Source organism: Callionymus lyra, chromosome 12 (genome assembly GCF_982586985.1).
Source record: "Callionymus lyra chromosome 12, fCalLyr1.hap1.1, whole genome shotgun sequence".
Classification (NCBI taxonomy): Eukaryota; Metazoa; Chordata; class Actinopteri; order Syngnathiformes; family Callionymidae; genus Callionymus; species Callionymus lyra.
Window position 1 is genome coordinate 11,016,842 of NC_141829.1, and position 27,200 is coordinate 11,044,041.

At 37.1% G+C, this 27,200-nt stretch overlaps 1 protein-coding gene across 17 annotated transcripts in view; it reads right to left on the minus strand.

Moving 5' to 3' along the window:
* Positions 1 to 27,200, minus strand: part of caska (calcium/calmodulin-dependent serine protein kinase a) — a 94,538-nt gene that overhangs the window by 18,464 nt on the left and 48,874 nt on the right. For 8 of the 17 annotated variants that reach the window (XM_087804893.1, XM_087804900.1, XM_087804898.1 and 5 more), the window contains exons 2-15: positions 25,912 to 26,024; positions 19,176 to 19,281; positions 17,657 to 17,734; positions 17,500 to 17,572; positions 13,548 to 13,650; positions 13,309 to 13,484; positions 12,011 to 12,133; positions 11,729 to 11,812; positions 11,554 to 11,653; positions 10,151 to 10,168; positions 9,868 to 9,989; positions 5,390 to 5,467; positions 1,864 to 1,911; positions 115 to 195 (exon numbers count right to left, since the gene is read on the minus strand). In XM_087804893.1, the coding sequence (XP_087661019.1) occupies positions 115 to 195; positions 1,864 to 1,911; positions 5,390 to 5,467; positions 9,868 to 9,989; positions 10,151 to 10,168; positions 11,554 to 11,653; positions 11,729 to 11,812; positions 12,011 to 12,133; positions 13,309 to 13,484; positions 13,548 to 13,650; positions 17,500 to 17,572; positions 17,657 to 17,734; positions 19,176 to 19,281; positions 25,912 to 26,024 (1,303 nt within the window). The remainder of the gene's footprint in view (positions 1 to 114; positions 196 to 1,863; positions 1,912 to 5,389; positions 5,468 to 9,867; positions 9,990 to 10,150; positions 10,169 to 11,553; positions 11,654 to 11,728; positions 11,813 to 12,010; positions 12,134 to 13,308; positions 13,485 to 13,547; positions 13,651 to 17,499; positions 17,573 to 17,656; positions 17,735 to 19,175; positions 19,282 to 25,911; positions 26,025 to 27,200) is intronic. The other 9 variants (XM_087804897.1, XM_087804905.1, XM_087804904.1 and 6 more) reach the window with 2 other exon arrangements.

The following is a 27,200-nucleotide window of genomic DNA, read 5'->3' on the forward strand; positions in this document are numbered from 1 at the left end:
TCAAACGGGCCTCATAAAATGACTTAGCGAGCCAGATTTGGCCCCCGGGCCACGACACACGAGCAAAAATGAAACCAAAAAAAAAAAAAAAAAAAAAAAGAGATTTGGACTCACCATGAAGTGCGGTTGGGTCAGTATCCTCCTGAGTTCTTTAGCTTCGTGGTTCTCTGAGTAGCAGGAGATCTCCTCCAGAACCTGAGCCCAACAGAAGATCCAAGAGAGTTTCAACAAAACCTTCTTAATCATTCAAGACTCACAACTACCTGCTGCACCGTTTGTCAGCTTGTGGACTTAAGAACTTTTGCAGGGCTTCTTAAAAAATCCCCCCCCACCTCACGCCGGCCCCTGAACATCAACCTCAAGTTGGCCCCCCAGTCAACAGGTCCGGTGGCCCCTCCCTCTCTGCCCAGTGTGTTGTCAGGCCCGGTTATGTTGCGCCTGACTGCTGAATGTAGCGGCGAGCAGTCCAGGGCTCAGATCTCGTGAGGTCATCGAGTTCGTTTTCAAAGGAAGGTGTGAGTTTGAGAAGGTCTACAGGTATGAACGAGCGACACGAGGGATTCACTCGCCGTGCTTTTCATTCACTCGTTTTCAAACGCTCGTCCGATGCTTTCTGACTCCTGCTCACACTTTTTTATGATCTGATAATTATGCTTTTATTGATCTCGTAAATCAAAGCTTTTAGAAAGATTTATTTTGAGTATATATTTTTATTACGTTTGTATGCACTTCAGTTGTAACTCACTGAAAAATCTAAAGCAATAACTTACTTTTCTAATTAAATACACATGAATTAATTATATAATTATCTTTTTTTTGCGTGTTTTTTGTTTTAAAAGCAATGACTTGTTATTCTCATGATCCTAAGGATTTATTAAATAATTATAAATAATTTTTTTCACATCATACTTTTAATTTGACTCCTTTAAGCATATAAATATATTTATTTATTTCGCTATAAAACATATACTTTTATTGATTAATTATCATGTTATCTATATTTTTTTTTTACATTTTAATAAATATTTCATTATTTATTAAAACAATTATATATTTTATAGATTTCATTCTTAGGCTTAACATTAAAAACAATACTATTTATATTTTAAAAACTATATTTAAGGAAATCATCTTTTTTTTAAATTACCTTAAAATAGAAAAAGACAAACATTTTAAAACACGAGATGCAATAGCTGTTATAATTAATAAAAAATAAAAAAAACTCCTTGAAGATTCATTTTTACTATCACAAAATTCTTTAATTTTAATTTAATTCATTGTCATTATTTGTATTATCCTGCTATATTCCTGGAATTATTTAAAAAAAATAATGTAAAAGAATAATGTCTTAACTTAGAACTATCTTTTAAACCTTTTTCCTTTCTTTTATTAATTTACTAAATTAAAATGTCTCACTATGTATTTTATTTGTAATTTTACAACTGAATTACTATATTTCTTCTAGTTGCATATTCATTTAATTTATATTTTGTCATAAACTATATAAAATAACAAATCATTATTATCACTGCTGTTTAAATTAATGTATAAAAACTGTTTATTTTTTATATTCCCTTTTATGTTGTTGTCATAACTGCTATAAATATTTTATTTAACATAATAAATAAAAAATGAATGAATTTAAAATAGATTGTTAGATGTCGCCTTGACGACGGAGTTTCAGGAACAACGTTGGGATGCAGCACTCGCTAACACAAACACACACATGGACTACTCAACTGTGTATTCACAAGGAAAAAGGAGCAACTTTATCAATCCAGACGTAGATTGTTTTGTTCGTCGGAAATAAACAGAGAAGCACACACGCTAGCTGGAAAGTGTGGTGAGGTCTGGTTCTCTTACATATTCCAGGTGTTTCAAAGCGTCACCGGCATCTTCTTGGAAGGGACGCTTAAGTGAAGGGAGACACAGAGACGTTATACAGACTATCCCGGGCATCAGTCAGTGAAGAGAGGAAGAGGAGGAGGAAGAGGAAGAGGAGGAAGAGGCGCCTCTCCTTGTCGTATTAGAACAGCCGCTCCAAGATTAGCATCTGTAGCAAAGCAGCTCATTTTCATTCAGCGGGAAAGATTAGTTCTGGACAAACGTGTGTGAGTCACGACGAGTGAATCAACGAAGACAAAGAGAAGGAGGCGGCGAAGAAGAATTCAATCAATCAATCTATCGAGTCCCTGAAACTTCCAGCAGATATAACAAGAGTTCCATCCGTCACTCAAAGTCAACACAACCGAGGTTATTTATTACGTGCGTAAATACACAACAAACGTGTTAAACTAACACAATCACACACACGATGACTCTCACAAGAGCAGACATTTTTTTTTCCGTATTAAAACGACAAACGTAGAAGAACAAAAGAGCATCAATAATATTTGCTCGGCCAACACTTGCTGACATCAATCATGCCTCAAATCAAACTACGACCACTAGATGGCGACAAATCCCCTTTCAACTATTTTCAATTTCTAATTACAATAATGGGTGATTTTAATCTTTAAATTATTTTTCTTGTTCTATGATTTATGTTTACGATATATATATATAAATAATATAAAAAGTGTAACAGTGACGTGACTTTACATAAGAATGCAATAAAAAATGCGAAGCTTTATTTTAGAAATTATTTTAAGACTATTTTCTAAATATATATCTTTTTCAATATTCTTTAAAAAAATATTTTGCGTTATAAGAAATAATGGAACAAAAAAACAAGATAAAAAAGCACTAGTTAAAAAGGTTAAAGTTAAACTGATAACAAATAATAAAAAATAATACAAATGAATGGTTTGCTGTTTTCACATGATCTCAATGTACAGATTGTTAAAATAAATATTTATATTCAGTAAAACTTTTATATCTACCCTTTAGACTTTTATATCTCAACGTAAAACTGCTTGTTTTTATTTTAAACGATTTAGTGTCTTAACTTTTATCCTGGTGTTTTATTTTTATGTTGATATTTCTTGTTTTTTGCACAACATCAACTTAAGATCACATAACAAATGTGTTATTATTATTAGTTAGTTATGATCAGTTTAAAGTTTCACTTGTAGCTCAAAATGTCTGTGTAAATCAAAATAAATAACTTTGTCAACATCTGATCTAGACGCACAAACTTTTTAAAAGGTTTTGTCAAAGTTATTGGTGGAAGCCAAGCAACTCTTCTTCGCCTACTACGAGTGACCATCGCCCCCTGCTGTCTGGTTGAGCTCATTGCTATCAAAGATATTTTTAAAAAGTGTAGCTGAATGGATTAAAAATATGAGCTTCAGCATCACTAGCAGCCAAAAAGTCTTACAAAAAAAAAAAGATTAAAGTTATTCGATGATTTTTTGAGAATCTTGGATCATTTTTCACAAGTCTTAGTACCGCGAGAGATTCTGCTGCAGCCGTGAACACAACACATGATCAAACTCACTAAAGTCGTCCAACACGAACCAGACCTCGGTTTCCCTTCAGACCTTCACTCGGCTCCTCGAACACTCCAGACCTCATCAGTCGGGTCTGGATGACATGAACCAAATAAAAACCGAGCCCCGACGCCCTAAATGGTTCCCCCCTGTCTCGGCTCTGGATCTGAAGATCCGTCACCGGCTCTCCTTCGCACTTTTTAATTGCTCCCTCAACAACAGAAACGCACAGAAAAACACAGAACGTCTTCTGTCCACCGGGAGGTAAACACGCGTGTCGTCTGCGTATCGGCGAACAATTCCCTCCCTGGAGGTCCGACAGCAGGAAGAAGACGTCGCTCCAGTGGTCCGAGGCAACATCGCACAGATCTTTATTAAAACGAGCTGGCGTGGACACGTGGACCTCCAGGGGGCGCCGTGTCTTGGGCAGGGAAGCAATAGAGGGTGAGAAAACCACAACGCTCACAGTCCGACCCGAGGTTGACGTGAAGCTTCTGCAGGACTCGACAAAACTCGCCTACGGACTTGTTAGACGAGTCGGGCTCGTACCGAGTAGACACTGAAATTGGCGGCCGAGTAAATGAGAGAGAAAGTTTTAACGAAAATACTATTCGAGCCAGACTTGTGTCACTGTTAGATCATCCCATGATTTTAATAATTTAATATATCGAGTCCAACAGATCCAAGTGAATCCCGGTCACTCAGGTTGCTAAACAGGAAGTGGTTTACACTCGGGATATCAGAGGTCCAGAAGTTGTGTATAGTTATTGAGTCCTACAACTATGAGACAGGACGTTGGTCTGTTAGAAAATAAAAGTCTGTCACTAAAGCTACTAATTTAACATGTTCGTAACTAACGCGTCTCCAGAAGTCTCAACGAGTCCAACATTGTTAAAAACTTAAACAGGAAGTCGTTCACACGCGTGATAGCAGAGGTCAACGGACCTGTAGATTAACAGAAGTTGTGTATAGTTATTGAGTCCTACAACTATGAGACAGGAAGTGGGTCTGCTTGAAAATAAAAGTCTGTCACTCAAGCTACTAATTTGACATGTCCGCTACTGACAGGTCTCCAGAAGTCTCAACGAGTCCAACATTGTTAAAACCCTAAACAGGAAGTGGTTTACACTCGGGATAGCAGAGGCCAACAGACCTGTAGATAAATGAAAGATGTGTAAAACTCATGGAGTCCTATGTGACAGGAAGGGGGTCCGCTTGAAAATAAAAGTCTGTTCGCTACTAACATGTCTCCAGAAGTCTCGACGAGTCCAACATTATTAAAACCCTAAACAGGAAGTTCATCCATCCGACTTGTAGAAATGTCAAAATGAGTCTCACAATTCTAGAATCTCTGAGCCCGTCGGAATCGAACAAACCATCAGTTTGTCAAACAATTGGAGATAAGAGGCGGTCGCACTACAGGCCTCGCTATAGGATGAGTCCAACTTATCCAAGTGAGTCCCACGTTATGTTTTTAATAGAGTAAGATATGAAGGAGGGGTCTAACATATATTTGGGTGAGTCCCGGCTAAACAAGGAACTTGCCGACAAATGGGTCGCGAGTCCCACAAATCAGAGTCAGTCCACCGGTTCTTTCAGAATAAAAGTAGGTTAGATGGTTATCGGCTGGACAGGAAGTGGGAGCGCCTCGTTATCACAAACTTGAGTGAGCTGTTCATCATTTTAATTTAAAGTGGAAGTATTTGTAATAAATCAAATATTATTTTTCTAAATCAAGTCAGATTTTACAGAAGCAGAAGTCGAAGTTCCAGCCCCCGAAGTTTGAGCCCAAAACCGAGCGACACCAGCAGAGTTTGAGCAGAGAAGTGGAGCAGAACTTATGATTAGTACTTCATTAATGAAGCTCGAGTGCAACGGCGAGTGTAAAGTGAGGCAGCAGTTTGTGAGTCTTTCAAATAAAAGATAAATAAAAAAAGGGTCACGCGCTGGTGAGTTACCTCTTTGGCTCGCTGCACCGCATCACTGGGAGCGTTGCGGATCTGAGGAGACGACTTGGTGTTGATCTTGTCGTAGAGCTGGAACGAAAAGACAAGTTCAGAGAAAAATAATACACTTAAAATTTCTGTGTGAACATCTAAACACACACCGACACACAGAAACACACACACAGTGTTTACAAACGTTTTTTTCAGAAACTATTTCTAAAAGATTTTCATACGATTTAATACTAATATTTTAATAAAGGAGTATTTAGTTAGTATTACCTCTCAATAGAATATGTGAATAATAAAAATACTATTTTCATACGAACTTCAAACTTGGACAGTTCTTCAATTGGAATTTTAAAATTGCTCCATCAAGTGGCTAAACTGAAGAACTACAATTTTGCATGATTAAAATATATCTGAAAAATACATTTGTAACTGAGCCGAACAAAGAGAAAAACAATTGAAAATAACGTGTAAAAATAAATAAATAATCATTGTGCAGCGTTTTATTTTGACAATCAGTCTTTGACTCTTTCGGGTCAAATTGACCCTGTAAACAAGCTCTATGTGGGACCATCTTGTTGCAGAGAAACAAGGCAGTGCTTTCTGCTGACTCAGCGTTATAGTAAGATGTATTTTTCATGCATTTATTTGTTGTTTTTCGGCCTCGCAATTTTACTTTTCCTTGTTTTTATGTTGCGTGGTGCGACTCACTAACTTTGTATCGTTTAAACACTTAAAAAAAAGTAACATTTCCACATCACTCTTCTCTTCAGTTGATGCTTCATTGATTGTGTCTCTGACTCCCTGCTCACTCGTTGTGCGTTTTTCCTGATGAATCTCTGATTCATGTTCGTGTTTCTTTCGTCTGCCTCGACTCGTCTAAATGTCAACAAGAGGCGACTGTGTCCTCGTCACACGAGAGCTTTGTGGATAAACATCGCGACTAATAAGAGCGTCTGCGAACGCCAGCGAGTGTGTGGGTGTGTAGCAGAGTGTTTGCACACAGAAAAGCCTCTGACACACACACACACACACACACACACACACACACACACACACACACACACACACACACACACACACACACACACACACACACACACACACACACACACACACACACACACACACACACACACACACACACACACACACACACACACACTCACACACACTCACACACACTCACACACACTCACACACTCCACAAAAGCTGCAGCTGAAGACTCAATTAGACGCAGTGAAGACGTGAGGATGAGACGAGAAACATCCGTGTGATGTTGTTATTCATCTGGTGTTTGTTTAAACCTGTCCATGTGCACCTCTGTAGACGCCATTGCAGCAGGTCTGTGTGTGTGTGTGTGTGTGTGTGTGTGTGTGTGACGCAAACAAACACCAGAAACCTCAGATCAATTGTGTATTTCTCAATGCTCAAAGTAGGAAAAAAACAAGAAGTCAATATTAGGGGAAAAAAACATTTAAAAACAAGTTTAAAAATGTACTTATTATTAATTACAATTTCAGAAATAATATTTCAATAGTAGCCGTTTTATCCAGAAAAATACATATTAAAGAGATTTGTTTGTGTGTCTTTGTGTGTGCGTGTGTGTGAGTCAAGCAAACAACATAAACCTCAGATTAATTGTGTTTTGCTCAACATCGTTCATGGTGTTGAATAACAAGAAGTCAGTATTATAGAAAATATAAAAAAAAAAAAAAAAAAATATAATAGTAACTATTAAAAGCCTCAAATATATTATATATGTTTTTGAATAAAATTAATAGTTTATAAATATTATCCATCTAATCTAGAAATTAAGGGAAACATACACTTTTAAGAGACTTGTCTCTGTGTGTTTGTGTTTGTTTGTGTGTGTTTGTGTGTGTATTTGTGTGTGTTTGTGTGTGTTTGTGTGTGTTTGTGTGTGTTTGTGTGGTCCCACAGCTGCACACAGTCACCACACACACGACTCCTTTGTTGTGAGGCTATGATGGGGTCAAGTCAGTATCGCTCCACCATTTCCTGGTCACTATGACCCCTGAAAGTGAACCCCCGACCCCTCAAACAACTCAAGAAAATAAACAGAGTTCCCTTTTCTTGTTAAAACATGGCGTCCCAGCTACTTGGGGTGAGAGGTCAGGGGGCACCGTCATTTATTCTATTGACCTCTGTATATTTTCGGACTGTGGGAGGAAACCAGAGTGCCAGGAGGAAACCTCATCATGCTAACAACATAAAACATGTGTTAATTACATATGTGTAAACATACACAGATGTTAAAATATATCTTTAAAAATATGTGTAAACATACACAGATGTTAAAATATATCTTTAAAAATATGTGTAAACATACACAGATGTTTAAATATATCTTTAAAAATATGTGTAAACATACACAGATTTTAAAATATACATTTAAAAACATGTGTAAAAATATGCAGATGTTAAAATATATCTTTAAAGATATGTTAAAAATACACATACGATTAAATATACATTTAAAAACATGTGTAAAAATACGCAGATGTTAAATATATCTTTAAAGATATGTTAAGAACATACACAAAATATATCTTAAAATACATGATACTTTGATACATACAAATAATAAAAAATAAATTAACTACTATCTTATGATATCTTGGGATACAAACTGCATTTTATGAGTAAATCAAAGTTTTACATTTGTTTAAAAGATAACGTTTAGATGATATTTGATAACATTTGAATCAAACTGTGAAGAAAATATTATATTTATAATGTTAAAAAATGAGGATAAACAGTCAAAAATATATTTCATGAGTAAAAATAAAAAATAATAAAGGGGAGAAATTTATTAACACTTACAAAATATAAAATATTGTGATTAAAGTGAGTAACAGGCGGTAGTTTGAAGTAACAAGATGCTGAGAGGCGTTATCAAGATGGTGGACCTCAGAAGTGAATCAACCTCACACTGAACAAAAGTGTCTAATGATCGTCTCTCGGCAGAAACACAAAGAAGACACTCACCCAGAATAAAAGGAGGATTTGAAAGACACACAGAAGGTGTGGAGCAGATCTTAATCCAGATTAATCCGGTCGCATCCTCGAGGGTCCGGGAAGTCACTCTCACTAATGACTATATTGACGGAGGGTCCAGCTTCCTCCGAGTGGCACGAAGGCACAATCGACGCCGTTGTGTGTCGACCACAGAGGACGCCTCCCCCTGACTCCCCCTTACTCCCCCTGACTCCCTCTCATCCCCCTGACTCCCCCTTACTCCCCCTTACTCCCTCTCATCCCCCTGACTCCCCCTGAATCCCTCTCATCCCCCTGACTCCCCCTGACTCCCCCTGAATCCCTCTCATCCCCCTGACTCCCCCTGACTCCCTCTCATCCCCCTGAATCCCTCTCATCCCCCTGACTCCCCCTGACTCCCCCTGACTCCCTCTCATCCCCCTGACTCCCCCTGACTCCCTCTCATCCCCCTGACTCCCCCTGACTCCCTCTCATCCCCCTGACTCCCCCTGACTCCCCCTGACTTCCTCATATCCCCCTGACTCCCCCTGACTCCCCCTGAATCCCTCTCATCCCCCTGACTCCCCCTGACTCCCCCTGACTCCCCCCCCTCTGCCCTCGTTCAGGGTCTCCCCCCCTCTGGACCCTCAAACTTTAACTTTATTCTGGACACGTTCAGGACTTTAGATTCAATTAGTTTCTACTGTTGGACAATATGGATTATATTAGTGTCAGTTTGAATGTTGATTTCTTTTAATGAGTATTGATTCATTTAATTCAATCTTTTTATATTGAATGGTTAGTGTTTAATTCGATTTTTATTGAATTATTTAGCTCAGCAATTTATATATTTTAATGTTTATTAAAAGTAATTTAAATTTGAACATTTCCAAATGAATGAATATTTTTTTTACACATAGAGTTTGATATTTTCATTCCAATAATTAAAAAATAAAATGTCTAAATTCACTATTTTTTCATTCAAAGCTGTTTGAATTCAATATAGAAATGTTGGTATGATAGAGCAATATTAGATATTTTATTTTTCATTATTTTCTATTAACGATATATTAATATACAATTGGAAAAAATATAAATGTTGTTACTTGTTTACCAACGTTTAAAGGACTACGAATTAAAAATATTGAATTTAGAAAATTACATTATTAAACTCTATGTACAAAAAAAAAAGTATTTTGAAAATATTAGATTAAAAAAAAAAAGTAATTTATAAAAAATAAATTATATATTAATCAAATACATATAATTATTGAATTCAATAAAACGATTTCAATAGAAAAAAAAACTACCACAGCTACAGGAGGAAAACCTGAGGGACACCCTGGAAAGGTGGCATCAAACTTACACTTAAATAAAGTCAGACATTAAACTGAATGCATTCGTCTGAGGCTGGAATCAAACCAACAACCGCCCCCGTCTTCACTTCAAGTCAGACATTAATAATGGATGCAGGATTACTCACATCCAGGAGCGTGTGGAGATGCTGGTCCTGGAACACACTGTGCAGGAAGTCCAGGTCCTTCTCGCTGCAGTCGGTCAGAGCGTGGATCTCCTCCAGACTGTCCAGCACCTGAGACACGGCTCCTGGAACGACGACACACCCTCAGACGATGATCCAACACACACACACACACACACAGGTGAGGACACGCACAACAACATGCTGAGGTCGACAACACGTCACATGACTAAACCTGAGCTCTGAGGAAACACATCAACACACACGAGGAGAACCAGATACCTACGTTCTGCTGCTAGAAGCCCTGGAGGACGCAGCAGAGACACAGGAGACAACAGTGCAGTTAGTTAGTGGAAGTTAGGAGGACGTTTGTTCTTTCTGTGACCAGAACTTGACCTTTTGACCTTTTTTTGATGGTCATTTTTGGATTTTTTAGATATAAGAGAAGTAAAAAATGTAGATTTATTGAACGTGTAATACAGAAAATAAGCATCGAAACTTATACTGTGATGCTAATTTTAGCCTAAAGCTAACTTTAGCCTTAAGCTAACTTTAGCATTAAGCTAACTTTAGCATTAAGCTAGAATGTTTTTTTTCTCATTGAAGCACAAAACGTTGAATAGTAAAAATGTATTTACAAAGTCTACAATTTTTTATTATACTTTTAATTTCTCAAGTTGCATTAATTAGTTCTTTCTATAATTTGGCAAAAACTGCGGTAAAATTATTGGATTAATGTGTTTATTAAAAAAAATCTAAAATGTTGAACACACAAAAACAAGTCAGTTAAAATAAATTACCCCCCCACACAACAAATGATCCTAAAATATTGTTGTTTTTCATTCCAGTAATTATAAAATAAAACAGTAGAATTCTGGGATTAAAGAGTTAAGAAAATAAAATCTGCACATGTTGAATACACAAAAACAAGTTACTTTAATTAAATAACTGCCCCACAATTTTTTTCCCCCTAAAATATGGTTTATTGTTTATATATATATAACTCATTCCAATAATTAAAAAATAATTAAATATTTTTTTAATTCATAGCCATTTCAATTCAATATAGAAATGTTGGTATAATAGAGCACACAAAAAATGATTACAAAATATTATATTGTTGTTGTTTTAGAAGAAAATACAAACAATATTACAATGGAAATGTATTATAATGTCAAAATAAAGGTTGAATTTATTCTGTATTATTTGAAACTGGAAATATGATACGTTTATAATCGGACAATATGGGGTTAGACTGTGTAAAAAAAAAAAAAGTGTGAAAAATATAATATCATTTATACGCAATAACAGTATTTTAGAGGGAAAAAAAAAGAAAATGTATTAATATGTAGATAATTAAATTGAAAAGTGATTAAAATAGAATCAGGAGGTGATGTTTAGTGTTACATTAAATCATGTTCCTTTCCGAAGTTTTATCGTTAAATTTACTTTGAATTAAATTTTTATATGCGTAAACGTTGCCATATCAAATTACTATGATGGACAGATTTTGGTTCTACTGATTCTTCGATGGTTAACCGTGTTAGTGACTCAAAGACCCGTGACTCGCTCACGTGAGCGAGACTCAATAATCACTACAATGAGGGCGCCCTCTAGTGGACACCAGCATCAACCATCACTTTAATCACGTAAAATAAGTAAAAAAAAAGAATGATAGGAAAAGAGCACCTGAGGAAGTGGGATCCTCGGAGAAGTCGTGCACCTCCTCTGGAGGGTCTCCGTAGAAGGAGTTGAACTTGTGGCTGGACACCGCAGCCAGAACCGCCCCCTGACGGACCATCAAGCAGATACAGGAGGTTCAGCACTTGAAGGATCTTCCACTAAAAAGTTATTTTTCTCTGACCTTGAGCTTCCGTCGGGCGTTGAACTTCCTCAGCTGCTCCACCGTCTCCGGGAGGTGGATTTTGTAGGCGTAACGGTCCCTTTCCTGATGAACATTGTCCGTTAGATCGTCTGTGGTTTCTGTCGTTTTAACTGCTTCGTTCCATCTCAACGAATATGTCGGATTATTTCCTAATGTGTCAGATTCTCTCTGTAATTACTACTCGTTCTTTTCCGGATTCGATTATCTTGCCTTTCTTTGTTACACATTTTTCCTTTTTTAATTTTATTTTGACTGAGCTACCTTGAGCCAGGGGTGGTTGAGGGCCTCGTAGACGGTGATCCTCTCAGCGGGGTCCAGCATCAACATGCGCCTCACCAGGTCCTTGGCACTCTCGGAGATCTGAGCCCACTGACGGGGGTTCAACTGGAGGGAGGAAGAGGAAGGAAGTGATGATGATGATGATGACGACACATTTGTTTGTTTCCATCTCATCTGGTCCTTTGCATACGTTTCACTTAAGTTTTTAAACAATGGTACACTTTGACTTTTTTGTTTTGTATGCAAACATCAAACATTTCCAGCCGTCAATTTTTTTAAATAATTGTACATTGATTGAAAGTAGTAAATTGAATTAAAAGCAAAAGAGCTAAAATATTAACAACAGTCAAAAATATAATCAAATGGTTAAAAAACAAAACGACAAAAAGTATAAATACATTTTTTTTAATTGATTTTTAAATCCTTAAAATATGATTTTTTGTTGTCTTGGCAATTATACTATACATAATATAATAACAAAAGAAATGTGTACAAAACAAAATTGGCTAATTAACATATATTAATATTCAATAAAAACAACAATATACAATAGGGGTGTGAGAAAAAGTTGATTTTTTCTTTATATCGGTAATCAATAGAAAAAAATATGTTTATTAAATGTTATGTGTTGGAGGCTTTCAATTCCTACTTTACTTTAATCTTTAAGCTCATTTTTGGTTTATTTGATGTTAAATTTTTACATTTAACATGCCCGTATTTACAGCGTTGTTTCATTTTGTGTCGCAGTTACATTTTCAGTCCGCTAGATGGCAGCAGTCACTACGTCCTCTGCAACTAAATAAGTAAGTCATTTATATTTGTAGAGCGCTAGCTAAAGAACAAATCCCTGCGATGACTGAGGACGAGAGGATACAGTCGACTCCTGCTGTTTTTAACGCTGATGTTTGGACATATTTTGGCTTTCAGTTCTATAATATGTCACAAAATAACAGTGTCAACTAAAATCTTTAGTAAATGTATGCGTGTATCGAAATATATTGTATCGAATGGTACAAAATTACCAAACACTACAACAAGGATGGACACGTCACTACAATGGATTACCGGATAGAAAAAAAAAAATATATTTAAACATACTGCCTGTATTACAAAGAGGAAAAAATTACCTAAATTACTTCTTGATAGACACTATTGACATAAATATAAAATATAATGGACATTTTTCAAGAAGGATAAACCTAAATTTCTTCTACATTTCTACGAAAATGTCAACTTCATCTGGAGCCAGCGAAGACGGCAGCAGCTTCATCGACCCTGACCTTGTATTTGCCCTTGCAGATGGCTTCGAACAGTCGCTCTTTGGTGCCGTAGAAGGGCAGGCAGCCTGAGAGGAGGATGAAGAGGATGACGCCGCAGCCCCACACGTCCACCGGTTTGCCGTACGGTTCTCGCTTCACCACCTCAGGGGCCATGAAGTGTGGCGTCCCGACCCGACCTGAGGCGACAACACAACCCTTCGCTCAGAACCTTTGTCCGTTAGTACGACCAGCACAGTTACCTCCTGCCACCAGACCCGACTCCCCGAGCTGGATCGCGACTCCGAAGCCTCCCAATTTGACCGGCGCCGAGTTCTCTTTGGACGCCAGCAGAACACAGTGAGGCTGAGGGAGGATGAAAGAAAGACGGGTTTTTAGCTCCACTTATCCGGTTTAAAAAATATATTGACTTTATTTTAAAAAACAAAGAACGTTTTCCCAAAGTCTACTTGGCAACGTTACAACGACAACCAGGGATGGATCGGGTTTGAGCCAAAACCGGCGCCAAAAGCAGTACTTTTTGAAGTGGTGCCGGGATTTAAACGCTGCTCAGAGCATTAAAAAAACAAACTATAAACTTCATCCAAAAACAGTATGTGGTGAAAAATAAAAGCCTTTTTTCTAAAAGTCCTCGAACACGATTCAATAGTGAGAGACTTTGTTACGTTTGCTAAGATTTTTGGGATTAAATCCTGTGGGTTCTGGTTCATGTCAGTACCGGTACTTAACTAGTAAAAAAAAACCTTTACAGTTCAACTAATGTGTTGATATAAGTGTGTCTTAAATAGATGTTGGACTCTATTGTATCATCAGTGTCTGTTTTCATGTATTGACATTAGAAAATGATCTTAAGCCCTATCCACTGAAAATACATTGTTTTTCTGGAGATGAATTCTTGTTTAAATAACCACGCCAACGCTGCTGTGATGGGTCAACTATGGAGGTTTGACATCAGTTGACCTTTAACCTCTCACCTGAGAGCAAAAGCCACAGACCTCTCCACTATTACCATTACAATGAAGTTATGCGATTAATTGCGATCAATTAATCATGATTAATTATAATTATCATTTAATTGCATTCATCTAAATATTTAAGTTTTTATCAAATATATTTGTCCTTTTGTGTGTGTTTGTCTTCTTGTGTTTGAGTTGTCGGGGTGAAAACACAACACTTTATTTTGACCCATTTTTTAAATTATTCTTTTTAAAAAGAACACAGCGATATTCAGCCCTAGTGGTGGAAACTAAACACTACAGGTGAATACAAATGACCGAAATCTCCTAAAACGATACATATAAATATTTAAATCTGTGATTAATTAATTTAAATACAAATAAAAAACCCAATTGAGGACTTTTATCTGATGTTTAATTTTACATTTAACATTCACGTATTTACAGCGTTTGTTCATTTTTTGTGTTGTAATTACACTTCCGGTCCGCTAGATGGCAGCAGTCATTACGTCCTCTGCAACTAGGTAAGTAAGTCATTTATATTTGTAGAGCGCAAGCTAAAGAAGAAATCCCTGCGATGACTGAGGACGAGAGGATACAGGCGACTCCAGCTGTTTTTTAAAGCTGATGTTTGGACATGTTCCGGCAATGACTGAGAATGAGAGGATACAGTCGATTCAAAACAATATACTGTATATAAATATTCTAATCTGTGGCAATAATTAATTTAAATAAAAATAAAAAATCCAATTGAGGACTTTTTCTAAGATATTTCAAGGTGAGATTAAAAATAAATATTGTTTAAATTACAGATTATATTGTATTATTCTATCTTTTTTTGACTCTCTCCACAGAATTAACTCAACTTGTCGAGCACGACGCTGAACAAACACATGCGATGCATCATCAAAGCTCGTCGTTTAAAGACAAATCGACGCCGGAGCTTTTCCCGATGAAAGCGAAACCATCGGAGACGATCAAGAGTTCGACGCTTCGCTTCCAGGCGATCAAACGTATCGACCGACACGTGCTGCTGCAGCAACACCTGCACGAGCTCAGACTCGACATCAAACCCTCAGAAGAGCAGCTTCAACCTCCGGGCAAAACAAACAGCGGCTTAAAAATATCAGTTAACTGACGATACAGTCGCGCGGGAGCACGAGGCTCGCCGGGGATTACAAGTCAGTTAACGTCTGTGTGTGGAGCTGAGCTTCGACTCAGGAAGACAAACACACTTGAAATAATGTAGTCATAAATTTCAAATTATTTATTTGGAAATACCGAAAAGGAGTCAGAAAAAATGATATATACATTATATTAAATAACTATTTTTATATAATTCTTGATACACTGGTGTTTGTTGGGCTGTCAGCGATCGTAGCTATACGTCGACTATTCTAGCTGGAGCCTTTTTTAAGAAATGAAAATAACACAAAAATATTAAAAGGGATTTCTTAATTCACTGGCCATGTTAGGATCGTAAAAAGTAGATGCCATAAAGATAAATTGCCTAATGGCAATAGCATAGTTAAATTGCGTTTAACTTTTAACTATTTCAACTCCTTGTGTGTTTTTATGTGAGCTTAAGTTTGCTTTTATGCTAGCTGCTAACTAGCTAGCTAGCAATGAGTGTAGTCAAACGCATGGACATTATCGCTAGCAATAAAAATATGCATTCTTATTATTGTTTGTTTTACAATCAAATTATTTATTTGTACCTGTCAAAAAGGTGTCAGCTAAATTATATAACTCTATTTACATTATTCTTAATAAATTGGTGTTTGTTTGGGCTATTAGTGATCGTAGCTATACGTCCACTATTCTAGCTGGAGCCTTTTTTTAAGAAAAGAAAATAACACTTAAAAATTAATAGGGATTTGTTAATTCACTGGTCATGTTAAAGTCCTAAAAAGTAGATGACATAAAGAAAAATTGACTAATGGCAATAGCATAGGTTTTTCTTGAGTATTATAAAAAAATGTATAGTAAAAACAACTAAAACGCTTTATATTGGAAGACAAACAGACTTGAAATAATGTATACATAAATTGCAAATTTAACTTTTAACTATTTCAACTCCTTGTGTGTTTTAACGTGAGCTTAAGTTTGCTTTTATGCTAGCTGCTAACATGCTAACTAGCTATGAGTGTAGTCAAACTCATCATGACTACCTATAAAAATATGCATTGTTATTATTGTTTGTTTTACAATCAAATTATTTATCAGTACACACCGAAAATGTGTCAGAAAAGTTATACAACTCTATTTACATAATTCTTTGGTGTTTGTTGGGCTATTAGCCATTGTAGTTATACATTGGCTTATTTAGCTGTAGGCTTTTTTAAGCTTCAGGAATTTAAGGAAAGGAAAATAACACGAACATTTCTTAATCTACTGGTCACTTTATATTGTATTAGGTAAAACACAAATAATTAGGTTGTGATTTTTATTGTACGATCCATACATTTAAAAATAAGTTTGTTTAGCAAAACTGTATTTTCTGGATCATTTTGGTGAGAACAATTGCAAACAAGTCTACTTTAATCCCTCATGATTTAAAAACGTCATGTCTCTGCTCCTCACGAAACAACACGGCGTATTCATTAAAACAAAACCAACAAAAAAAAAAAAAGAGAAAAGGAGCAACACGAGTGTGATTTATGGACTTTTGGATTCAAATCTATTCAGTGACTTTCATGCTGGAGAGGCGGCGGCGCTGATCCATATTCAGCAGCTCTGTTGTCTGGATTCGCTGTTTCGGTGTCTGTCGTCGGTGAAGGGCAGGAACCTGAGATGGCGACTCTGATAACACGTCGACGCCGGAGAAAACTGCATCTCAAACTCCCTGATCAAACACCGGCGACGACAACCTCTGCTTCTGTTACATATTTATCAAGCTTGTTTTATTTTGGGCCCGATTTTCTGTAAGTATTGCTGTCGTTTTACAGCCACGACGCCGGATAATTGCCTCTATTGTGATTCAGTTTAGTCAGTGACGAATAAAGTAACAGATATTTAACTTCTCTGGAAACTTCTACACAACATATTATTCTAACTGTGCAGCAAATACAGTCATTATTCTTTAATTTAAGTAAAAAAAAAAGTTTTAATGCTGTAAGCAAAGTATAGACTTTAAATATGCATATTTAAATAAAAAGTATGACAAATAAAACGTAAAAATAGTAGTTCAAATAGAAATAAATATCCGTAGTTATGCTTTAAAATGGTTATTAAATACCTTTACGTCTCTGTGTATGACGTTGTTGTCATGGCAATAGCGTAGCGCCTCAAGGATCTGCCTCATGTAGTGACTGTTAAAAAAGAAATAAAAGAAGGTGAGAACTTTAACAGGTGATAATTGATGTGAAGAAATGATTAAAAAATTCTGGTCTCACCTGGCGACGGCTTCGCTGTAGACGAACCCGGCGTCGGCTCGCTTCACGATCTCGAAGCACAGGTCGGCCCCGTCCATGCTGGAGGCACAGGAGCAGAACCAGGTTCAGAGGAGATATTACATGGATGTGTGTGGGATTGTTGTATTGATCTGCGTGTCGCTCCTCAGGGAACCACTAGAGGGACTCGTCTCTCACTTCAGGCCCATGAGTGACAGAAAATACTTTTAATCAGACTTTGCTCTTGTCAATAAGTTTTCTATTCTTCTTCTATTTTCTGCTTATGTATAAAATGTACAGATTATTTAAGGATTTTTTTTAATAATAAAGGAAAACCACTTACCAAATATTAATCATTATTAAAACGTAGTAAACTTAGTACTTTTATTTTAAATTTGTTTTGCTTTGAAATGCTTGGAAACTATTTTTGTTGTTATTTCTTAAAAGAAAAAAAGAAAAACTAAAGAATCTTTTGAAAAATTGAACCATTTTTTTGGGACTTGATCAAAGATTTCAGCAGCTAAGTTTCAGGACCAACTTAGTTAATAGTAAATTCCTAAAGTTTTTTTTCGCTATAAGAATCAATTTTAAATATCTTCAAAAGAACAGAAATAGTGTGAAAAAGTCATTATCACCGTAGACATACAAGGAATGTGACCCAAAGGAAGGATATATGTAGGTAAACATGTTCTTCCTTGTAAAAAACCCCACTTATTATTGAATATTTTTCACTGACAACTCGAGTTAAAGTAGGTACTATATACGAGAGAAGAGAACCCTTGAGCAAACGTTTGTACTCATTAACCCTTGTGTTATCTCGGGGTCAAGGTGACCCGCCGAAGACACTAAAACAAATGTGTTTGTGGTATCCCTTGTGTCGTCTCTGGATCAAGATAAACGACCTCCACCACCGCATATGTATTTATGGAAGCCAGGGAGGTCGTTCACCTTGACCCAGAGACAACACAAGGGATACCACAAGCACATTTGTTTTTGGGTCACCTTGACCCGGATATAAAACAAGGGTTAAAGGCAAAAAAATTATGGATAATTTTTTCCGTCATTGAAAGACATTATAACGACACAACCACAGCTACAGTCTTCCTGGTTGTCCGAGGAAAATAATCAGCGAGTCATTCAAATCTTTCTTCACGCAGCTTGGGAGTCTTTATCCTGGAAACGTCTTTCCTGCAGCGACTCTTGAGGTGTGCGATAAAACCACCAGCACCAATCCCTGCCCCGGCCCGCTCGGCGATAACAAGAATTAGACGATAACGGCATTAGTTCTGGGAGCGAAGCAATGGAAGCACGTGGGAAGAAAAAAAAGAAAAAAAGAAAGAAGATCCTGGAGGTGGTTGCGAGTGTGAAAACCCTGATCTTATCTCTCAAAATAAAGCGGACGCAGCAACTAAAGTCGTCTCGCTCTTAATGAGTCGTTCTCTTTCCGTCGGTGATTATTAAAACGCGTTCTTCTCTCGCCCGGGACGTTGGGGGGTTTTTTTGGACCCGGGACCGGACTCACAATTCGAAGACCATGTAGAGCATCCCGTCCGAGCTGTACGTCTCCAGCAGCTCCACGATGTGAGGGTGCTTCAGCATGTGGCAGATGCTGGCCTCCCTCTTCAGATCTGGAGGCAGAGAAGGATCAGAGTCAAGGAAGTCCTCGACAGAGAAGGAGATACAGTTCATAGCAGCAGTGATGGCTGATGGGTAACAAAGAGGATGTAAAGTCATGATCATTGTCGTCACAATATTACATACAACCATCTTACAAATCCATTGAATCTATTGAAACATCTTCCACTGTCACTTCGGTCTCTCTCTACTCTGTTCCGCTTGGCTGCTTTCCCACTGACAGTTTAACACTGATCCGAAACCGAACTAAACCGTCAAGTTAAAAAAAATAGTGACAATTTAATTTTTTACTTGTTTAAATAAACACATTTTAATTGAACGTTGAATATACGAGGTGCCGTCCCTCTCGACAACCGTCTCAGTCACGGTGACCCAAACAGCGACTATAAGGTAAGTGAAGGTTCTCCTTCATCAAGGTCATGGTCTAAGTGGTTCTGAAAGCGAGTCGACTGGATCATGTAGGGTTCTAGGAAGACGTTTAACTTCTCATCCGAGAAGCTTCTTTAAGTTCCGGAAGTTCTCAGAATTGAAGAAGCCTCTCGCTGTCGTTCCACTTGGAGCTACCATAGTGCTTTGCCGCCCAGCCAACCAATCACAGCTCTTAATCCCCTTTGACATAGACATGAATGAATGAACTTAATACAGTACCTTAGTAGCATTGTCACTAAATAGAGCAGTGTGTAGAAAGGCATCATGGGAGTTCACTGATTAGTTGGCACCATAAGTACTGGGTGTGATAATTTGTGCCTCCCATCAAGTTCTAAAGTTGTGTTTAAGTTTATCTGCTTTTAAAATAAATCGACTGTTTGTAACAATGTGAACAATATATGTGATCAGCTTGATCAAATATTTGTAAACATGACAAAATATTGTCCTTAAGTCGTTATAATGCGGAGAAAATCTGATACAACTTGAAAGATGGCGACTAAGAATAAAAACAAGATTAAATGTTGTTAAAAACCAAAAAAACAACTCTAAATGTTTAAATATTTTAAGAGATACAATTCAATAATGTAAGAATGGCTTTGGAGCGTTCATGTCATGAGACAAATAAAATTCGAATAACTATAATAATGCAAAAAACGTGTATTGTATAACATAGACATAAAATAACTTTTTTGTTTGCGGTTTTACTTCTCTGTGAAAATCTATTGAGATCCATGTTTTAAGATTAATATTGACCCAAGGTTGAGGTGGTTCTAATTGATATTCTGGTTCGGTATCAGGACCAGAATGGCGGAAGTAATTGTACGAGACCCTCCAGACGGTTAGCTCAAAAATCAACATAGTTTAATTTTCACGTTGATATGGTGACCAATGAAGACGTCGGTATTAATGTAAGATAAGGAACCGAGATAAGCCATGTCAACAACAGGAGTAAAAGGACAAACATAAATATAATGAAGATGAATCGAGCCTGAAAGAATGAAAAGACAAAATCAAAATCAGATTCACTTCCTGTTGGACAAGTATACATTTTTTAAGAACCGACTCATGTGAACAGGAAGGAAACTCCAAAACAAACCGCTGACTCAGCGCTCTCTCTCTCTCTCTCAGCGTCGCCGGTGCGTTCAGGCGCCGTTCGGTAGCGACAGCTCTTGATGGACGACTTTATAAACCCGTCACTGATACGGAACCCTGGCGATGTACGATAAATGGATTTTGGGGGTGACACGCCAGTCGTTCATCAGATTTTTGTCGGGGGAGTCAGAACCCGGTCAAACCTAAAATGATGGCGCGAACAAACCTTTTTGGTCGGTACATAAACACTTTAAAGAAGTTGTACCGCGTTGAAAGTCGTGATGCAATAAAAGAAGTGGGATGTTTGCCGACGGATCGAGTTATTTTTAAACGACAAGTTTGAGTCGCTTCTTTTTATTTTTTCATTTCACCTGAGAAGTAAATATAATCATCTGCTCCGTTCCAGACGTTTTTTCTTCATGAACGCACCGCAGGGCGTGAAATCTAAACCAGAAATGAATCAAAGACACTGTGCGTCGTCTTTACGTGGGGATGTCGCGGAGCGCCGCCCTCGCCGCCCGGGCGATCCCCCGGAGCGCCGTTGATTTATAGCTGCAGATGCAGCGATCGGAACGTCGCAGCGAAGACGTCGTACGCTCTCACGACACGTTATCAGGTTCTTTTCTTTGTGCGCTGACATTTCATTACGCTGCCGGTTAAAGCCATGGAAGCCGCAGAGACACCTGAAGAAACCTCCGTCGGAACAGACGGATCATCTGTCGCCGCTAATGATGTGGGAAGTCATGTTTACTGAGGGGGATATTGATCTTCGGCGCCGAGCGACATCGACCTCATAACTAAATGACAAAAAAAGACAAAGTACCTTTTAAAAAAAAAACAACCTTTCTCTTCGTTTATTAGAAATGATGGTCTTGGAAGAACAAATATGAAGTCGTGATCATTAATTAACCCGGAGAGAGAAAGTGTTTAAATTCCATCTTCTACATCTTTATTTTCACTATCTCTGCTTTAATCCGAAGTATTTTAGTCCACGCAAATATCAATAAAGTTTCACTTCGACATCGATTTTCAAATATCCAGAAAAAAATCAAGACATTTGGTGATCTATAATGAGTGATTCTGTAATGTAGCCATTAGCCAATGTAATCACATGTTTGCAGTCGCTAACTAGCGTGAGATTCTTCGAGACGAAAGACATGAATATAAACCATCTTCGACACAGATGTGGTTTTCCTGTAATTAACTTTTTTTTTCTTTTCTTCACCACAAATGTCATGTTTGCTTCTGTGCACAACACACGGCACAACTTTCACTGCATTTCCACGACAGAAATATAAACCAAAAATTACAGTTAACTACAATTTCAAATGGAAACAACTAGGGGTGTGTATGAGGAAGAATCTAGTGATACCATATTCAAGGCAATGATACCGTATATTGTGATATTGTAGTAACAAGCATATACGTGTAGTATTGTCGAGTACTTGACTCTGGTGTTGTAGAATTTACAGACCACATGACTCTTGATGAAGTCGTAACTACTTTCATTTGTTTTCAAACCAAAAAAAGGCCAAACATCAGCTTAAAAAGCTGCTTGAGTCGACTGTATCCTCATGTCCTCAGTCATTGCCTGGATCTCGCTGCATTTTATAGTTACTTAAGCTGCGCAATGACTGCTGCCATCTAGCTGCCGGAAGTCTAATTGCAACACAAAAATGATCAAAAGTCAATAACTTTATTAAACTGTAAACCTTTAAATAACTATCATTAAAAATAAAGTATGATTTGAAGCAATACATTAAATATATTTTCTATGTATTTCTTAAATCAATACAGTCTTGTATCGATATTTTCTAACACCCCTCATCGTAACTGCTCTCAATTGTTTTGAAACCAAAATATGTCCAAACATCCTCTTTAAAAGTCGCTGGAGTCGACTGTATCCTCTCGTCCTCAGTCCTCGGGAGAATTTAATTGTGAGCGGTGAAATGACCATCTAGTGGCCGGAAAGGTCAATTGCAACAATAAAACTAGCAAATGCTGCGAATATGAAATAAATAAAAATAAATAGAAAGTAAATAAATCAAATATAAATAGATACAATATTATTATTATTACAGCAATATTTAAGTGTATCGACCTTTTCTTACAACACCTTCCATGACTTAAAAAACAATATTTCTTACACAAGTTTTCCATTCTTTTACCAAACAATAAAATGTATTCATGTTTACTCAAGTTCACATACCACTTATGAAAAGTATTAAAGTCACTTCAAAGACAGCAGATGACAATACAACATTGTAGGAGCCAAGGTCTCAAGCAGGTCATGTTCCCACACAATTAGCTAGATTTAATATTCTTTTTTATATTTATATACTTAAGTCGAATAAGCTTAATGTTCATACCCAGTAACATAACTTGTTGGTGTAAAGAAAAACAAGAATGTTTTAGTGAATACCGTTTATGCTAGCTTAGCTAGTTGATAACAATGCTATCTGTAGTCATTCTTAAATAAATAGAAAGTAAATAAATCAAATATAAATATACACAGTATTATTATTTTATTACAGCAATATTTAGGTGTATCGACCTTTTCTTACAACACTTTCCATGACTTAAAAAACAATATTTTAATATAAGTTTTCCATTATTTTAACAATAAAGTGCCATGTTGTGTCAGCCCTCACTCCTTATTATTCAGGATAAAGGAGGGATGAGAGGATGGAGTGATGGAGGAGGAGGATTAAAACAGATGTGATCTCTGCAGAGATCCTTGTTCCTCCTGCTGTGAGTGGAAGCCTGCAGAGGAGGAGGAGGAGGCGAGGGCGCGACATCACACAGAGTTGTGTAACCGTGTGTGCGCTTCGTGCGAGATGGAGCGCTGAGGACGAGATGACACACCAGTCTAGTGAAGTCACACGGTCGCTGGAAGTCGGCGACGCGGGAGCGAAAAAGACGAGCGAGTGATAAATGTTTTCTCGTCGTCCGCCTCTGCTCGTGTGCAGACGTATGGATCACACACACACACACACACACACACACACACACACACACACACACACACACACACACACACACACACACACACACACACACACACACACACACACACACACACACACACACACACACACACACACACACACACACACACACACACAGCAGAGGAACTTCTGGTGTGTGTGTGTTGCTTTTTTGTAAATGCAAGTAAGTAATTAAGTAAGTAACTTGTATTTTTATAGCGCTTTTCCAGACCAGGGTCACAAAGCGCTTAAACAATCAAAACAATATTCAATAAAATATATACTTTAAAGATCAAGATAACACTGATAACACAACAGGAGTTCCAGAAAATCAAGGTAAAGCCTGCACGAATAAAAACGTCTTAAGATGTTTATGAATGTAATGTAACGAAATAAATAAACCAAAAACCAAATGAAAGAAATGAAGACTTCTTTGAAATGTATTCATTTGTTTTTTTGTTCTTGGCGTTTGTTTGGAAGAGCACTTAAGAAGACAAATGGACGCTCGGGTCTGCTGCGGACACGCACATTTATCCTCATTAGCAAAGGGAAGCTAATAGCTAACGCGGCATTGGCTCTTGTAGCGACGTTATGCTAATCGCTAACGGTCGTTTGATGGACTATTGGCGCAAAAAGTGTTCGACGCCGTGATGAGTCATGTTTTTTTTGTGTGTCAGGACACTGTAGAAATAAAAGTGTTAAAAATGACATGATGGATTTTTCAAGGTCATTGGAACTATAATTCTATTTAATTTAAACAAACACAGGACTTTTTCTCTTTGTTTGCAGAAACTTTTTAAACCAAATTTGAATGAATGTAAAGATTAATAGTTAGTCAATACTATATTACTACTACATTTGACCTCATGAATCATTCTCGTGTATTTAGGACTTGTACTCAAGGTGCAAATATTCGGATTTAATGTCATAAACACACTTGAAAAAAATCCTAAAGTAAATTCTCCAGACTCTCGGATATTTGTGTCAGTTCTCGTTCACTTAAACCTTCCATAAAAGTGATGTTTATTAAGTTAAAGTTTTGATTCTCACTGCTAAAACGTCACGAAAAAACCGTCTGGATGTTGACGCACCAAATCCAAACCGTTGGATTGAAATGATAAAGAAGATTCACCAAATAGTAAAAGATGAAAGCTGGGACTCACAAAAAATATTTTGTAGTAGATTATTTATGTAGTATATTTTGTACAAAACTATACAAATACTAATTTGAATTTACAGATATATTTGTAACACCCCAATTGTGTTTGGTATCGTCTATTATTGTGTGTTTTATATGGATTTTTGTCTAAGTCAAATGAATAAACAGCAACACAAATAAAATTGAAAAGATAAAAAGATAGCAGATGACAATACAACATTGTAGGAGCCAAGGTCTCAAGCAGGTCATGTTCCCACACAATCAGCTAGATTTAATATTCTTTTTTATGTATATATATTTAAGTCGAATAAGCTTAATGTTCATACCCAGTAACATAACTTGTTGGTGTAAAGAAAAAAAAGAATGTTTAGTGAACACTGTTTATGCTAGCTTAGCTAGTTAATAACAATGCTATCTGTAGTCATTCTTAAGTCGGAGTTACCAGACTGTACCACTGTAATGCTACGATTAAGTTGCAATCCTATAGTTTATAATATCAAATAAAACCCTTTAAATTAATTTCATATTTTATGGTATTATTTGCTATAAAAAAGAAATTACATTTTGGTCACAATAAAAAGAACGATGTTGTTGTGTTTGCCTGAAGTACAAAGTATTTTTTGCAGATGTGTGATATTATATGAATCTATCAGACAAGTCTTGTGTCTTGAATATATGATTTCCCTTTTTTTTTTTTTAACGTTTGTTCATGTTTTTTTGTTTTCCTGCTGCATTTATGCTGCTTTTTTAGCTCCCGTGTCATCAGACCACCTGCTGTGAACTCGCTCGCTACATTTATCCTTAATCTCTCCTTCACGTTCTCACCTTCATCCACAGTGAGATACTTGAGAAGCTGGAGAAGTGCGACTGACAATCTCGTGAGACAACAGGAAGTCAAAGTAAAGTTCTCGCTCTGAGACGATGACATTTGCAGATAAAAAAAGAGAGGAACAAACCTTCTGTGCTGAGTCCAGGGCTGGAGGTGAACTGAGCCACGTCCACGATCTTGACAGCGAACTGCTGCCCCGTCTCTCTGTTGATGCATCTTCTCACCACGCTGAAGGGACCCCTGGACACAAACAATACAAGGACATCAAGAACCACGTCTGACGCTGAAGGGACCCCTGGACACAAACAATACAAGGACATCAAGAACCACGTCTGACGCTGAAGGGACCCCTGGACACAAACAAGGACATCAAGAACCACGACTGACGCTGAAGGACTCGACACATATCGAATACAAAAGATCAACACTAGGACCGTTTGTTGGCGAGAATCTGGCGCGACGATACGTATCACGATACAGGGACAACGATACATCACGATACTGTAGTAACAAGTATGTATGTGTAGTATTGTCGAGTACTTGACTCTGGTGTTGCGGAATTTACAGACCTTGACTCTTGACGAAGTCGTAACTGCTTTCATTTGTTTTTAAACCAAAATATGTCCAAACATCAACTGTTGGAGTCCGCTGTATCCTCTCGTCCTCAGTCATCTCCGGGATCTCATTAACCCTTTAGCTACGGAGTCCATTAAGACTGCTGCCATCTAGATTCTGGATGTTTTATTGCAACACAAAAACGCCGTAAATATTTGCGTGTCAATTCTAATACATATTTATATAGTTTTTATTGAAATATAAGTAAATAAGTAAGTAGGTTGTATTTGTAAAGCGCCTTTCACAGACCAGGGAGAAAAGAACTATGAAAAACAGAAATAATTATTTGAAAGCAATACAAATTGGACAGTGAATATTTGCATGTTAATTGTAATAAAATATATATATATTTTTTAAATAAACACTTGAAATCAAAACCATCAAAGCCTATGTTGAAAATTAAATATGATTTAAAAGGAAAATGTGAGGTTTTAATGTCAATGAAGTGCTGTTGAATAGTATCACAGTATCGTGAAAAAAATACTGCGATTTTTTAAGTGCAAGTACATTTTCACACCTTTATCCAACAACCCTGTTGAAATATAACATTTGTATATATATTCCTTTGATGATTTACATTTGAAATAATAATCATTTAATAATTCGGGAAAATATATAAAGAATCATGACGTTTTTAAAGTGCATCTGGCAGCGTAGTTGTTGAAACTTTCAGTTTCTTCAACATGTTGTGTTTCTGCTCTTTCAAAACTTAAAACTTCTGTGAAGAAAAACTTCTGCACAAACCGGGCAGAAGGTGACGAAGAGGAATAATCTTCGGACAAAAGGCGAAAAACACGGCGT